Genomic DNA, 16,552 nt, shown 5'->3' on the forward strand with positions numbered 1-16,552 from the left:
TCCCCCCATTACAGGAAATACCCTCTCCACATCCACTCAATTTAGGCCTTTCAATATTTGGTAGGTTTCAATGAAATAATCCCCCCTTCCCCCCCACATTTTTCTAAGCTCCAAGTACAGGGCCAGCGCCATCAAACAATGCTCCTCATACATTAACGCCTTCATTCTTGGGATCACTCTCCTGACTCTCGCCAATACCAGCACATCCTTTCTTAGAAAAGTGTACCAAAACTATTCACGATACTCTTGTGTATCTGACAAATGCCTTATAAAGCCTCAGTATTACATCCTTCCTTTTATATTCTAGTTCTCTGGAAACAAATGCTAACATTGCATTTCCCTTCCTCACTATCACTTATTAATTATCATCAAGGTCACTGAGATCTCTCTTTACTTCGGAGCCCTACAATTCTTATTAGATAATTTAATGGATAATTTCACACTTACCTATATTATTCTCTGTTTGGCACATCTTTGCCTCCTCACTTAGCACATCTAAATCCCTTTGTAGCACTTTTTTTGTGTCCTTGCAATTCAATTTTCTACTATTCTTTGCGTCATCAGCAAACTTAGCAAGCATTTCTTAAATGCTTTTATCTCAGTGATTTATAATAACTTGTAAAGAGTTGGGGCTCCCATTTCAAGCCTGTGGTGCATTTATTACAGCTTGGCAGCTAGAAAAAAATGAGTTATCTCTATTGCCTGTTTAGGTCTCTGTCTCCACCAGTACATTATCTTCTCCACCAATACTTTTATTTTGTGATCTCTGATGCCTTCTCTAAATCTAGGTGTTGTACATCCATTATTTCCTTTTTAAGTAGAGGACTAGAAAATAAAAGCAATAGTGAAATATTGAGAATCAGAATCTGGTTTAATATCACCAGCATGAGTCATGAAATTTGTTGACTTTGCAGCAGCAGTACAATGCAATCCATGATAATATAGAAAAAACTGTGAATTACAGTTTGTGTGTATGTATGTAAGTATGTAAACTATTCCAGAATTGAAAGGCTTGTCACGCAAGGAATGTTTGATGGATCTGGGCCTCTACCCGCTGGGATTCAGAAGAATGAGAGGTGACCTCATTGAAACCTATTGAATGGTGAAAGTGTGATAGAGTGGATGTGGAGAGGATGTTTCCCATGGTGGATGAGGCTAAGACCAGAGACACAGCCTCAGAATAGAGGGGCGTTCATTTAGGTCAGAGATGAGGAATTTCTTTAGCCAGAGTGGTGAATCTGTGGAATTCGTTGCCACAGGCAGCTGTGGAGGCCAAGTCATTGGGTATATTTAAGGCAGAGGTTGATAGATTCTTGATTAGTCAGGGCATGAAGGGATACGAGGGGAAGGCTGGAGATTAGAGTTGAGAGGGAAATGCGTCAGCTATGATGAAATGGTGGAGCAGACTCGATGGGCCAAATGGTTTAATTCTGCTCCTATATCTTATGGTCTTAACTGCCAGCATGTATGCTGCTTTGTCACTACACTTCCATCATTGGACTTCACCTTGGCTGAACTTCGCCTTGTTATGCAGCCAACCCTTTAATTTCAGTAGGTATTCTTGGAGTGTCGCTTTAGCAGCCTGGGTAGTCAGAATTTGGAGCTCACTTCTGGCCAAGTCTGTACAGGTTTCCTCTGCTATCCGAATGTAGAGCATTCCTGTGAAACCGTTTTTTAAGCCAAAATGGCATAAAGCGAAGAAGCAATTACCATTAATTTATATGGGAACATTTTTTGAGCGTTCTCAGACCCAAATAATAACCTACCAAATCATACCAAATAGCACATAAAACCTAAAATAACACCAACATATAGTGAAAGCAGGAGTGATATGATAAATACGCAGCTTATATTAAGTAGAAATAATGTATGTACAGTGTAGTTTCACTTAACAGAACCGGGAAGTTTGAGCCAAAATCGATTTGTTGAAAAAAATCAGCACGTACATGCATGTGCATGTCACGCATTCGCACGTCACGCATGCACACGTACGCGCTTTCGCACATCACGCATGCGCACACACCTGCCCACACAAGGCTTCGTGATCATGGTAGTCTTTCTTGAGGTAAACACGTTTAAAGTGAGCGTCTTTTTTTGTAAAAGCGAAAATCCTCTTTCGATTAACGAAAACAGGTACTAATGTAGGTCTTTTGTAAAAGCGAAATGTCGTAAAGAGAACATTCAGAAAGCGGGGGACACCTTTAAAGAGTTTATATTGTCTCTCTGTGGCTGCTTGGGTTTCCTCCGGGTGCTCCGGTTTCCTCACAAGATCCAAAGATGTACTAGTGTGATCTGAGGTTTTCACAGACAGTAGCCTCTAGCATTTTTACTGAGAATGGTGCAGAAAACAAAAGAACATACAGTGAGTGGCAGTTCTGTGGGTGAAAATGCCTTGTTCATGACAGAAGTCAAAGGAGAATGACTAGATTGGTTCAAGGTGACAGGAAGGTGACAGTAACAAATAATCACGTATTTCAGCAGTGGTGTGCAGAGGAGCATCTCTGAATACACAACACGTTGATTCTTGAAATGGATGGGCTACAACAGCAGAAGAGCACAATGGGTTCTACTTCTGTACCTAATGAAGTGGCCACTGAGTGTAGATGCTCGTTTTCAGAGAATGTGAGGAGACAGCAGACAGTGGATTGAACTCATTGGCTTGATTGAGTTAATATTGTTCAATTTGTGAGGATGGATATGTTGCAAGCTAAAATTAATAGGGACATTCTTCTCAGGGTACTGGAGGAATTGGAGAAAGATGAGATTTCCTTGGTCATCAAGTTGAGTTAGGAGTGGAATGCCCTCTTCACATCCAGATGATAAAGTTAACAAATCCCGGTATAATTAATAGTTACTTAAGAATGGAGGTGGCAGGGTGGAGATGCATCTCTTCCAAAGGAGGTGTAATGCGCTCCTATCTCTGCTAGCCTGCAGGTCACTCTTGGACAAGTTGTAGCACCTGCTTAAAGGCTGATTTATATTTGTGCGTCAACTCGACGCAGTAGGTATGGCGTCGCTGTGAACCCTACGTGGATCCCTACGCTGTAGCCTGACGCGCACCTCTCCCAAAATGTAACTGCATGTTGCAGCAATGCCGACTGCAACAACTGTGATTGGTCTGCTTGATAGCATTGCATTTCCTCCTATGCTGCAGTAGCTTCCCATTGGGCGACTGAAGGGCAGGGAAGGAACTCTGGCTGCAATGCTTTCCATAAAGCTTTATAGACTTCCAAAATTACGGAGGACACATTTCGCTTTTATGAAAAAAGATGCTCGCTTTAAACTTGTTTACCCGGAGAAAGACTACTATGATCATGAAGCCTTGCGCGTGCAGGTGTGTGCGCATGCGCGACCTGCCGGAATTGCGGAGTGGCGCAGACACACCAACGCACAAGTATAAATGCTCACAACTCGCGTAGGTCACTTGTGTAGGTTATGGCATTGCATTAACGCACAAGTGTAAATCAGCTTTAACCCCCGGATCATGGTCACGTGAAGCCATGGGAGCAGGTCGAAAGAGCAGCTGGTGCTTATTACAACCACTCACACCAAGCAGAGCATCTCTGAAGAGTTTTCATAATGGCTGGGGATTGGGGTACACTCATCTTGTAAAGGCACTGCCCAGAAGAAGGCAATGGCAAACCACTTCTGTAGAAAAATTTTGCCAAGAGCAATCATGGTCATGGAAAGAACATGATCAACAACATCATATGACACAGCACATAGCAAACAGACAAACTTAAAACTGGAGGTGAGAGAAATCCATCAGCAAGTAGTTTGGCCAATATTAGCATGGAACAATATTAGCACTTTGGTGTTGGTGCTTTGTCAAGTTTGGCAATGAAGCTTGAGTTTGTGTAGCTGATCTGTGTGTATGTGTGTGGTGGCGGCGGCTGTAGATTCTCACAGTGGGGACAAGGCAGTTGCTTCTGTAGGCATGGCTGCTGCTGCTGCTTTCCACTTGCGTTGAGTGGTCTTCAGGTACGCATGATGCTGATCTTCTAATACTGTTCTTTTGCACTTCTGGTCAGATGCTAATTGCATTTCATTGGCTTTGTATCTGTACTCGGCACAGTGACAATAAAGTTTAATCGAATCTAAGTTGCTGTGAGCAAGTTTGGTAGTTGGTACTTTGGTAGTTCATCAGCATTGATGAAGTCGTGTAATTTAGTATCAATTATTTCAAAGCTGCATTAAATAATGATAAATGCATATGTGGTTTGTCAAGTGTGATTTGCTTAATTAAGTTTTCAGGTATTTTTGATAGAATCCAGTTAAACTCTATTTTGACAGCAATTACTTTTCTATCTGTTCTAATAAGAATTGCAACCGTTTAGCATTGCAGTGTGATAAGCATGAACGTGATTTCATACAACACTGGTTACATTTTTGAAGAAGTACTCATCAGCTGTTCTAGTAAAGGGGCTGCTATGAACAGAAGTGAAACTTATTGTTAGTCTGTGGCCTCTTCTGCCATGATGAGGCCACTCTCAGATTGGAGGAGAATATTCCGTCTAGATAGCCTCCAACCTGATGGCTTGAACAATGAGTTTTCCAATTTCCAGTAATTTCTCCTCCCCTTCCCCCTTCTCTCCACTTATCCCCCACTCTGGCCTCTTACCGCCTCCACTCATCTGCCTGTCACCTCACCTTATGCCCGTCACCTCGCCTTATGCCCGTCTTTCTTCCCTTTGTCCCATGGTCCACTCTACTCTCCTTTTTCTCCAGCCCTTTGCCTTTACACCTACCACCTCCCAGCTTCTTCATTTTCCCTCTCCCACCCACCTAGCTTCATCTATCACCTTGTCCTCCTTCCCCTCCCTCCTCCTTATTCTGGCATCTTTCCCCTTTCTTTCTAGTTCTGATTTTGAAGGGTTTTGGCCCCAAATGTCGACTGTTTATTGGTGCTGCTTAACCTGTTGAGTTTCTCCAGCATTTTGTTTCTGTTACTCCAGGTTTCCAGCTTCTGCAGAATCTCTTGTGTTTATAAGTGAAAACTGACAATTTCATAATAGCTTTTTTGAAAAGTGGTAAAAGTAATTAGGCACAGTCTTCATTATATGATTTTTCTCTTACAGCGTCAGTGACAACCATGTATTATGGATATTATATGATGCCCGATGGTACGTATTGCCTCACACCACCACCGCCCGGAATGGATGCTACTGCTTATTATAGCAGCTTACCTTCAGAGATGGCCACACCAACTACAACAGGGGCGTCGGCAACTTCAGCATCTGGAACCACACCTCCACCACCTCCAGAAGGGGAGAGCAATAATAGTCAGGGCACCTCTACTACCACCACAATCAGGTGGGATGTTTTAACTTCAACAGTTAGCTTCCCCTGGTTTTAAAACTGTTTGTAGAAAGAGGTGGCACAGTAGCGTAGTGGTTAGCACAAATGTTTTACAGTACCAGTGACCCGGGTTCAATTCCCGCCACTGCCTATAAGGAGTTTGTACGTTCTCCCCGTGACCACGTAGGTTTCCTCCCACAGTTCAGTGACGTACCGTTTAGTAATTTAATTGATTGTTGTAAATCAACCCTTGATCAGGCCGGGCTTACATCGAGAATTGCTGGGTGACGTGTCTTGAAGGGCCTGTTCCCTGCTGTATCTCAATAAATAAATAATTTACCAGTGGCTTCTTTTGCCGTTTTGGGCAGATTGGGCACTGTAATTGTGGTGTCATTGCAGCGTAGTGGTTAGTGTAGCTCAGGGCGTTGGAGTTCGGAGTTCAATTCCAGTGTATTCTCTCTGTTCTCCCTGTGAGTGCTTGGGTTGCTTCTGAGTGCTCGGGTTTCCTCCCGGTTAATTGGTCATTGTAAATTGTCTTGTGATTAGGCTAGGGGTTAAATAGGCAGGTTGCTGGGTGGCACGGCTTGGCAGGCAGAATAGCTTGTTCTGCACTGTAACTATAAATAAGGTAAAAATTAAATTGAATAAAAATGCAATAAACCCATCTTCGTCTGGCTCTTCTTTTCTTCAGTTCACCGATATATTATTCAGAAAGTATAGCCATCGCTGGTAGGGCCAGCATCTATTGTCCATCTCTTAATTTGACCAGGTGTCGGTAGGTATAGAGTCAACCATATTAGTGGGTTATGTGAAAGAGAAACCAGGTAAGGGTGACTTTACCTGCAGGACTTTAGGGAACCAGAATTTTAATGATAATCTAAAGATAGGATCTGATAGAAATATACAACATTGTGAAGGATGTCGCTGGGTCAATAGTAAGAATTCTTTTTCCCCGTTATAGAGCTTTCAAGGGGAGAGTAGGTTAAGGATAATCACAAGAGATCCAGGTGCTGGAAATCCAGAGCAACATGCACAAAATGCTGGAGGAACTCAGTAGGTCAGGCAACGTCTATGGAGTTGAATAAATATTTGACTTTTTGTGTCGAGACCCTTCAACGGGTATGGAAGGAATGGGGAGGAAGCCAGAATTAAAAAAAAAGTGGTTTCCTTGGCTATGACCTGCCAGTTTGTATCCCTTCCCTTCCCCTCACCTTCTCACCCCAAGAATATTTGGAATCTGGAACAGAGGAGTTGATGGAGGTGGGTGTTCTTGCGACATTTAAGTCATAGCCAAGCAACCACTTAGATCATCAAGAAGTGAAAGCTGGTAAATAGGACTAGTACAGATAAGTACTTGATAGCTAGCCTGGAAAGTCCCAGTGCCTATCTTTTCTCCTTGCCCTCCTATCACCACCCACTGGGTCCCTCCTCTTTCCCTCTCTCCCTTGGTTCACTTTCCTCTCCTATCAGATTGCTCCCTCTCCAACTCATTACCTTTCCCACCTACCTGGCTTCATCTATCACCTTCTAACTTGTCCTCCTTCCCCTCCCTCCACCTTGTTATTCTGTCTTCTTCCCCTTTCCTTTCCAGTCCTGATGAAGGGACTCAGCCTGAAGCATTGACTCTTCATTCCTCTCCATAGATGCTGCCTGAGCTGCTGAGTTTCTCCACATTTGTTGTGTGTTGCTCTGGATTCCAAGCATCTGCATAATCTCTTGTGTGTATTACACCACGCTATTATGTTGTCACCGTTTTTATTTGCTTATTTGTACAATTTAACTGTCTTGTATTTTCCAGTGCTGCAGCTGTGGTTCCAGTTATTATCCCTCCTCCCCCTGATATCCAACCAGTTATCGACAAACTGGCAGAGTACGTCGCGAGGAATGGAACAAAGTTCGAATCTAGTGTCAGAGACAAGAACGATACAAGGCAAGTGGAAATAGTTTAGTGATTTTATTATGGAATCCTGTATGTTAACTCATTCCATGATAATTTCAGAAAACTGATCTGCAAAACACGTAGTGTTCCATTGATATATTCGTCTGTGACACATGGACATGACCAATGTGGCAAGACTAGTGTTTATGGACTGTTCCAAGTAGTCCTTGGGATGGAATGAGTCACCATGTGGTAGTGTGGTAGAAAAAATCTACCCACCTACATCAACGGAACTGTAGTGGAGCATGTATCAAGCTTCAAATTCCTTGGTGTCCACATTTCCGAGGATCTCACCTGGTCCCTGAACTCCTCCATCCTGATCAAAAGGCACAACAGCGCCTTTATTTCCTGCGGAGCATGAAGAAAGCTCACCTCTGTCCCAGGATACTGACGAACTTTTACCGCTCACCAACTGCATCTCACTGTGGTATGGCAATTGTCCCCTATCGGACCGCAAAGCACTCCAGCGTGTGGTGAAAACTTCCCAGTGGATTATTGGCACCCAATTGCCCACCATTGAGGACATCTACCATAAACACTGCCTGGGCAGGGCGAAAAGCATTATCAGGGATGTATCTCACCCTAAGCATGAACTTTTTACTCTCCTCCCATCTGGTAGGCGCCATAGGAGCCTCCGCTCCCGCACCAGCAGGTACAGGAAGAGCTGCTTCTCTGAGGCTGTGACACTGCTGAACCTCTCATCACAGTGCTAAGCAGTATTACATCCGTATTGTACTGTCTCAGTACTTTTATATTTGTGTGCTGTAGCACTTTTTTTATTCGCAGTTATTTTGTAAATAACACTATTCTTTGCATTTCTGGTCAAATGCTAAATGCATTTCATTGGCTTTGTATCTGTACTTGGCACAATGACAATAAAGTTGAATCTAATCTAAAGATGAATCTAAAAGGGAGCTGAGAATACAGGTCCATAATTCATTGAAATTGGCATCACAGGTAGATAGGGTCATAAAGAAAGCTTTTGGCATATTGGCCTTCATAAATCAAAGTACTGAATAGACGAGATGGGATGTTATGTTGAAGTTGTTTAAGACATTGGTAAGGCCTAATTTAGAGTAATGTGTGCAGCTTTGGTCACCACTCTACAGGGAAGGTGCAATTAAAGTTGAAAGTGTGCAGAGACAATTTACAAGGATGTTGCCAGGTCTGGAGGACCTGAGTTATAAGGAAAGATTGAATGGGTTAGGACTTTATTCCTTGGAACATAGAAGATTGAGAGGAGATTTGTTAGAGGTATACAAAATTATGAGAGATATAAATAGGGTAAATGCAAGCAGACTTTTTCCACTGAGTTTGGGTGGGACTACAACCAGAGGTTATGGGTTAAGCGTGAAAAGTTTAAGGTGAATGTGAGGGATGACTTCTTCATGCAAAGGGTTGTGAGAGTGTGGAATGAGCTGCCAGTGCAAATGGTGCATGTGAGCTCAATTTCAACATTTAAGTGGAGTTTGGATAGGTATAAGGAAGGTAGGGATATGGATGGTTTATGATCCCGGGGATCAGGTCAATGGGATTAAGCAGTTTTTGGCATGGAATAGATGGGCTGAAGGACTTGTTTCCGTGCTGTTCTTTATTTATGATTCTATGACCATTTTGACCTGCTGCAGATCCTATGATGAACAGGCTAATGGATTAGGAGTTAGCAACGCCTTGACCCAATGGCACTAGAAGGTTGAGAGTATGATTTCTAAATTGGAATGGTGTGTGATTTTGGAGAAGTGCTGTTGAAGATGCATTTGGAGATGAAATGTGCTTCTGTCACAGAGCTTTGCTCGTGGAGGGTGTGGTAATTGTGGATGGGCAGTCTGTAAGTTGGAGTTCTTTTCATGTGGGCAGCACTACTGGTGAAGCTGCACCATTGGTAATTGATTTGTATCTGGTAAATGCCAGACAGATTCTGAGGGATTAGTAGACAGTGTACTTGCAGAAGAGAACCTGCTCTTGTGACTACTGACTGTTGGTGGCCCAATAAAGTTTCTGGTCAGTGGTGCCCCCTCCGGATGTTGATGGTGGATGGAGGGGAGTTGAATTATGAACTGTGATTTGTGAGCTTATGATTTATTTAACTGGTTAACTATGCTCATTAACTGACTTGTTGACCAGTTAACTCTGACTGGGGATTAACCATGACTTTTTGGAATCGATCATTGTCTGTGTGTCTAATGTTGAATGGGATAGGGGCAAAGTGTTGAAAGTAGGTTTTCAAATTGAAGTGTGAAATGAACCAGTGGATTCAGATCTAGGTATACACAGGAGGATGGAGAATATTTGACTTGGATCTGAAGTTGTTCTAATTCACTGGGTTTTGAGAATGATTATGTAGGAAGAAATGAGATTGGAAGACAAGAGGATAAATCATTAAACTACTTAAGGAGCAAATTTGATCAGGATTCCTTGGTGTGTTTTTTTTTGATTGAGCTTGATTGCTCTTTTGTCAGATGTTGTAATGTGAACAAAGTCACCGGAGAGAAGTTGGTGAATAGTTTATTCAACAAAAACGAGTAGCAGACATCACATTGAGATCCTTTTGGAGGAAGAGCTCTGTTCGACCCAATATTACGTGACATTTTTATATGCTAAAGATCAAAGAACAATCCTACATTTACAGTATATCTATAATGCTTCCTTTGAATTATGTATAACTTAAACACATCTCCTTCTTCACACCCACACTCCAAACACCCAAAATGAATGTCAATCAGCATTGTTTTGTTTTTCTAATTAATTGCTGTTCACAGCTCTAGAAACCTCTTATGCAGAGCTTTTTTAAAAATATAATCTACACTCCACATTCAGGTCTAAAGATTGGTTGTTGAAGTTAATATCTTATTATGCACCCTAATTCTAGAATATGCCTGCATTGTGCCTCCTTTATCATAGACACTTGTTATCGTAGTTTGAATGTCGTAAGTCAAATGAGATGTTCCCAAGCAATGGCAGCAATTGAATCACTCAACTTAATGCCCTTGGGACAGAGAAAAGAGAAACGAGTTTGATTATTCCGCCTCTTCCCCCCCCCCCCCAACCACTTGATTACTGGCTAACATTTGCTAGCCGTAGTTCGTGACCTAATGTCTATAAGGTTAAGATGGAATGAGAAACAGAACAAAAATAAATTTTTAGAAGGACCACTGAAGTGCTTCAGGTTATATCTGATTTCAGTAAGTAACCACACACTCAGGATGAGCAGGAAGAAGGTGAGGTATAACCTTAAGTGCAATCAATATGCAATGCAGCTAGGCAGTTATTTGTATGATGAGATTCCACAGTATATTATATATAAGTGAGATCTACAGTGGCATGCAAAAGTTTGGGCATCCCTGCTCAAAATTTCTGTTACTGTGAATAGCTAAGAGTAAAAGATGAACTGATTTCCAAAAGGCATAAAGTTAAAGATGACACATTTCTTTGATATTTTAAGCAAGATTACTTTTTAATTTCCATCTTTTACAGTTTCAAAATAACAAAAAAGGAAAAGGTCCTGAAGCAAAATTTGGGCACCCTGCATGGTCAGTACTTAGTAACACCCCCTTTGGCAAGTATCACAGCTTGTAAATGCTTCCTGTAGCCAGCTAAGAGTCTTTCAGTTCTTGTTCGGGGGATTTTTGCCCTTTCTTCCTTGCAAAAGGCTTCTAGTTCTGTGAGGTTCTTGGGCCGTCTTGCATGCAGTGCTCTTTTGAGGTCTATCCACAGATTCTCGATGATGTTTAGGTCGGGGGACTGTGAGGTCCATGGCAAAACCTTCAGCTTGCGCCTCTTGAGGTAGTCCATTGTGGATTTTGAGGTGTATTTAGGATCATTATCCTGTTGTAGAAGCCATCCTCTTTTCATCTTCAGCTTTTTTACAGACTGTGTGATGTTTGCTTCCAGAATTTGCTGGTATTTAATTGAATTCATTCTTCCCTCTACCAGTGAAATGTTCCCCGTGCCACTGGCTGCAACACAAGCCCAAAGCATGATCGATCCACCCCTGTGCTGAGAGGTGTTCTTTTCATGAAATTCTTCACCCTTTTTTCTCCAAACATACCTTTGCTCATTGAAGCCAAAAAGTTCTATTTTAACTTCATCAGCCCACAGGACTTGTTTCCAAAATGCATCAGGCTTGTTTAGATGTTCCTTTGCAAACTTCTGACGCTGAATTTTGAGGTGAGGATGCAGGAAAGATTTTCTTCTGATGACTCTTCCATGAAGGTCATATTTGTGCAGGTGTCGCTGCACAGTAGAACAGTGCACCACCACTCCAGAGTCTGCTAAGTCTTCCTGAAGGTCTTTTGCAGTCAAACAGGAGTTTTGATTCGCCTTTCTAGAAATCCTACGAGCAGTTCTCTCGGAAAGTTTTCTTGATCTTCCAGACCTCAACTTGACCTCCACTATTCCTGTTAACTGCCATTTCTTAATTACATTATGAACTGAGGAAACGACAACCTGAAAACGTTTTGCTATCTTCTTATAGCCTTCTGCTTTCTGGGCATCATTTATCTTAATTTTCAGAGTGCTAGGCAGCTGCTTAGAGGAGCCCATGGCTGCTGATTATTGGGACGAGGTTTGAGGAGTCAGGGTATTTATAAAGCTTTGAAATTTGCATCACCTGACCTTTCCTAACGAAGACTGTGAACAAGCCATAGCCCTAACAAGCTATTTAAGGTCTGCGACCTTGATAAAAGATATCTGAGAGCTCAAATCTCCTGGGGTGCCCAAACTTTTGCATGATGTTCTTTTCCTTTTTTCTCACTCTAAAATTGTGCAAAACAACAATCGTACACTAATCTTGCTTAAAATGTTGAAAAGAATGTTTCATCTTTAACTTTATGACTTTTGGAGATCAGTTCATCTTCTACTCACTTAACTATTCACAGTAACAGAAATTTTGACCAGGGGTGCCCAAACTTTTGCATGCCACTGTATATGAATTATCTGAGTATTTGTATTCTAAATTTCAGTTATTTGAAATGTGCCAGACAGGATTTTTTTTTAAGAGTAGCAAAGTTCACCAAGCACATACACACAAACCCATCAGCAAGATCATGCTCTCTCCTTGCTGCTGCCATCAAGAAGGTGGTACAGGAGCCTCAGGACTCTCACCACCAGGTTCAGGAACAATTACTACCTCTCAACCATCAGGCTCTTGAACCAAAGGGGATAACTTCACTTTTAAGGACTCCATCTCATGTTCTTGATATTTATTTCTTATTTATTATTATTATTTCTTTCTTGTATTTTCACAGTTAACCAAAGCTGCACACAGTACTCCAAGTTAGACCTCGCCAATGTCTTATACAACATCAACACAACATCCCATCATTTAATACTTTGATTTATGAAGGCCAATGTGCCAAAAGCTTTCCTTCCAATCCTATAAACCTGTGATGCCACTTTCAATGAATTATGGACATATAGTTCCATACTGTGTAAGACTTATCCTGGTTGGTCCTATCAAAGTGCAACATCTCGCACTTGTCTGCATTAAATTCCATCTGCCCATTTTTTCAGCTGGTCTCCATTCCACTGCAAGCTCTGATAATCTTCCTTGCTCTCCACTACACCCCCAATCTTGGTGCCATGTTGTACTTAAGTTCATAATGAAGATGAATCTATTCTTATATTTAACTCTAACAAGGTGGATGATCTTAAAGGGAAACTCACCTTCTGCAGGGAGATGCAGAACTGCTGTGTATTCTGGTTCACCGAGACCTGGCTCTCCCCTGCCACCCCCGACTGTGCCATCCGACCGGAGGGATTTTCCATCCATCGGCTGGACCGCGTGGCGTCTTTGGCCAAGACGAGAGAAGGTGGTGTCTGCTTACTGATCAACACTGCGTGGTGCTCGGACACAGTGGCACTGACAAGCTCCTGCAGCCTGGACCTGGAACACCTGTCGGTGAAGTGTCATCCCTACTATCTGCCACGGGAATTCACCTCGGTCATACTGACAGAGATCTACATTCCCCCCCCCCCCCCGCCCCCCCCCACAGGCGGACGTGGAGTGTGCTCTGAACATACTGTATGCCAACATCTCAAGTGAACTTGAGACCAGGTATCCGGAGGCTTTGCTCATTACAGCCGGGGACTTTCACCAGGCCAACCTCAGAAAGGCGCTGCCAAAGTTATACCATCATGTCTCCTGCCCCGCTAGAGGCCTAAATATACTTGACCACTGCTACACAGCAGTCAAGGATGCCTACCGTTCCGTCCCACGACCTTACTTCGGAAAATCGGACCATCAGGCTGTACTCCTCCTCCCAGCTTACAAACAGAAACTGAAGCAGGAGGTCACGGTGTCAAAAGTAGTGTCGCATTGGACGGAGGAAACGGATGAGGTCCTCCGTGACTGCTTTGAATCGGTGGACTGGTTAGTATTCAAGGACTCGGCAGCTAACCTTGATGAGTATGCCTCAGCTGTCACGGACTTTACCTGGAAATGCACAGAGGACTGTGTGTCTTACAAGATGATTCGGATATTCCCTAACCAGAAACCTTGGATGAATTATGAGGTCAATTCCATTTTGAAGGCTAGAGCTGCGGCTTTTAGGTCCGGGGATACTAGTCGCTACACGGAATCCAGGCGTGAACTCCGGAAAGCCATTAAGGGCGCCAAGAGGCAATATCAAGCCAAGTTGGAAGCCCAGGCTGACCAGAGGGATGCCGGTAGACTACGGCAGGGTCTAAATGAGATCACTGGATGCAAAGAAAAAGCTGGGAATATCAATAACTGTGGCGCTTCTCTTCCTGACGAACTTAATGTATTCTACGCAAGATTCGAACAGAAGAGGATCGTTCCGCTCCCTCCAGATGAACCGGACCTGGTGGCATCGAGATTCATTGTCACCAAGGAGGACGTTAGAAGAGCCTTCCTGAAGATAACTCCAAGGAAGGCGACGGGCCCAGATGGCGTCCCAGGACGGGTTCTCTGGGCCTGTGCAAGCGAGCTAGCTGGAGTGTTTGCTGACATCTTCAACTGCTCCTTGCTTCAGTCTAAGATCCCCTCGTGTTTTAAGAAAGCAACAATAATCCCAGTGCTGAAGAAGAGCAAGGTGGCATGTCTGAATGACTATCAACCTGTGGCTCTGACATCAATTACTCTGAAGTGCTTCAAATGATTGGTTATGGCACACATCAACCACAGCCTACCGGTCAACCTCGACGCTTTGCAATTCGCCTACTGGAGCAACAGGTCAACGGCAGATGCCATCTCTCTGGCCCTACATTCCTCCTTAGAACACCTGAAGAATAAAGACGCATACGTAAGGCTCCTTTTCATTGACTACAGCTCTGACTTTAATACCATCATGCCAAATAAACTGATTCCTAAGCTCCGGAACCTTGGCCTTAGCACTCAGATCTGCAGCTGGATCTTCAAATTCCTCTGTTACGTACCCCGTAACTGGGTTGCCAAACCAGCAGAAATGGACCACTCAGTTGGAGTCTGGATTACTGGAACTAAGAAAGTTTTATTAAAGAAATAAGTAACACAGTACTCTAATAGTAAGGATATAAATGCAACAGGTTAGCAATGAATAAACACACATGTACACAGAACTAGGATAATAGGGTCAATCAGCTCTATCGCAGTCTAGGGGTAAGATGTTCAATCACAAGTGACAGAGTTCAGTTTAGTTCAGTTCACAGTAATCGCCGTCGTGCCGTTGGGGAGAGAGAGAGCGAATGCTGATATTCAAATCGGATTCAACAGACCTTTGATATTCCTCGCAGTTAGCTTTCAGGTGAGCCCTTTGTAATGTCTTCTGAGGTCACCGACTGTGACCCCTCCGTTTCAGATACGATCGTTCCTCTGCGGTGAACCCGGCACCCAGGCAAGGGTGGACACACACACCAGGTTCCTGCCGACCATATCTTTCCACCCTGTGCGTCTATGGCTGGTCCTGCGAACAGTCCTCCAAAAACTCCCACCAACTTGTGGGAGGGCACACCGCTTCCAGGGTCTCGTTACCTCGTGGTGTCGTGTGTGGTGTCTTAGCGAACCTGCCCCTTTTTATCCCCCTGCTGGGGTATCGCCTGTCCATCACACTTCAAACAGTTCAGGGTTCAAAAGGAGCCGGTCTTGACAATACTCAGACCGGTGTCTCTTTCCTTTAAACTCTTTCGTCTCTTCATTAACATTTCCAAATGCTGCTCCATTGTCTTACTTATCTCTCTCTCCTGAAGACAGGTGGCAGATCAACTGTTGATCCCACTGGTGCTAGCACAGGACAGTTAACATCTTAGTCTGTGTGTACTTTTGTAACCCTCTTTCGTCACACCTCATAGACAGGACCCAGGCTGTAAGAATAGGGTACAGGCAATCCTCTACAATCACTCTGAGCACCGGTGCCCCACAAAGCTGTGTACTTAGCCCCCTGCTGTACTCACTGAACACTCATGATTGTGTAGCCAAGTTTCCATCGAACTCAATATATAAGTTTGCTGATGACACAACAATTGAAGGCCGTATCTTGGGTAGATATATATATTGGCCAGATTTGGGAACAGCTTCTTTCCAACTGTGATAAGACTGCTGAACGGATCCTGACCCGGATCTGGGCCATACCTTCCAAATATCCGGACCTGCCTCTCAGTTTTTTTGCACTACCTTACTTTCCATTTTTCTATTTTCTATTTATGATTTATAATTTATATTTTTAATATTTAAAATCGATTTGTAATCCAGGGAGTGGGAAGCGCTGAATCAAATACCACTGTGGTGATTGTACGTTCTAGTATCAATTGTTTGGCGACAATAAAGTATAAAGTAATGATGAGTTTGAATACAGAGAGGAAATTAAGAACCTGGTGGCATGGTGCGAAGACAATAACCTATCCCTCACTGTCAGCAAGACGAAGGAATTGGTTGTTGACTTCAGAAGGAGTAGCGGACCGCACGACCCAATTTACATCGGTGGTGCGCAAGTGGAACAGATCAAAAGCTTTAAGTTCCTCGGGGTCAGTATCACAAATGACCTGACTTGGACCAACCAAGCAGATTCCACTGCCAAGAAGGCCCACCAGCGCCTTTACTTCCTGAGAAAACTAAAGAAATTTGGCCTGTCCCCTAAAACCTTCACTAATTTTTATAGATGCACCGTAGAAAGCATTCTTCTAGGGTGCATCACAACCTGGTATGGAAGTTGTCCTGTCCAAGACCGGAAGAAGCTGCAGAAGATCGTGAACACGGTGCAGCACATCACACAAGCCAATCTTCCATCCTTGGACTCTGTTGGAGCAGTGCTGCCAGGATAATCAAGGACACGACCCACCCAGCCAACGTACTTTTCATCCCTCTTCCCTCCGGGAGAAGGC

The 16,552-nt window shown here is 43.4% G+C and overlaps 1 protein-coding gene across 6 annotated transcripts in view; it reads left to right on the plus strand.

The window, feature by feature from the left end:
- Positions 1-16,552, plus strand: part of sfswap (splicing factor SWAP) — a 191,829-nt gene that overhangs the window by 36,313 nt on the left and 138,964 nt on the right. For all 6 annotated transcript variants that reach the window (XR_011882875.1, XR_011882876.1, XR_011882877.1 and 3 more), the window contains 2 exons: positions 5,079-5,313; positions 7,097-7,228. Coding sequence is in view for 1 of the 6 variants with exons in the window: in XM_072240789.1 (XP_072096890.1) it covers positions 5,079-5,313; positions 7,097-7,228 (367 nt within the window). In the remaining 5 variants the exon portion in view is untranslated. The remainder of the gene's footprint in view (positions 1-5,078; positions 5,314-7,096; positions 7,229-16,552) is intronic.

The sequence above is a fragment of the Mobula birostris genome, chromosome 22 (genome assembly GCF_030028105.1).
Source record: "Mobula birostris isolate sMobBir1 chromosome 22, sMobBir1.hap1, whole genome shotgun sequence".
Lineage (NCBI taxonomy): Eukaryota > Metazoa > Chordata > Chondrichthyes > Myliobatiformes > Myliobatidae > Mobula > Mobula birostris.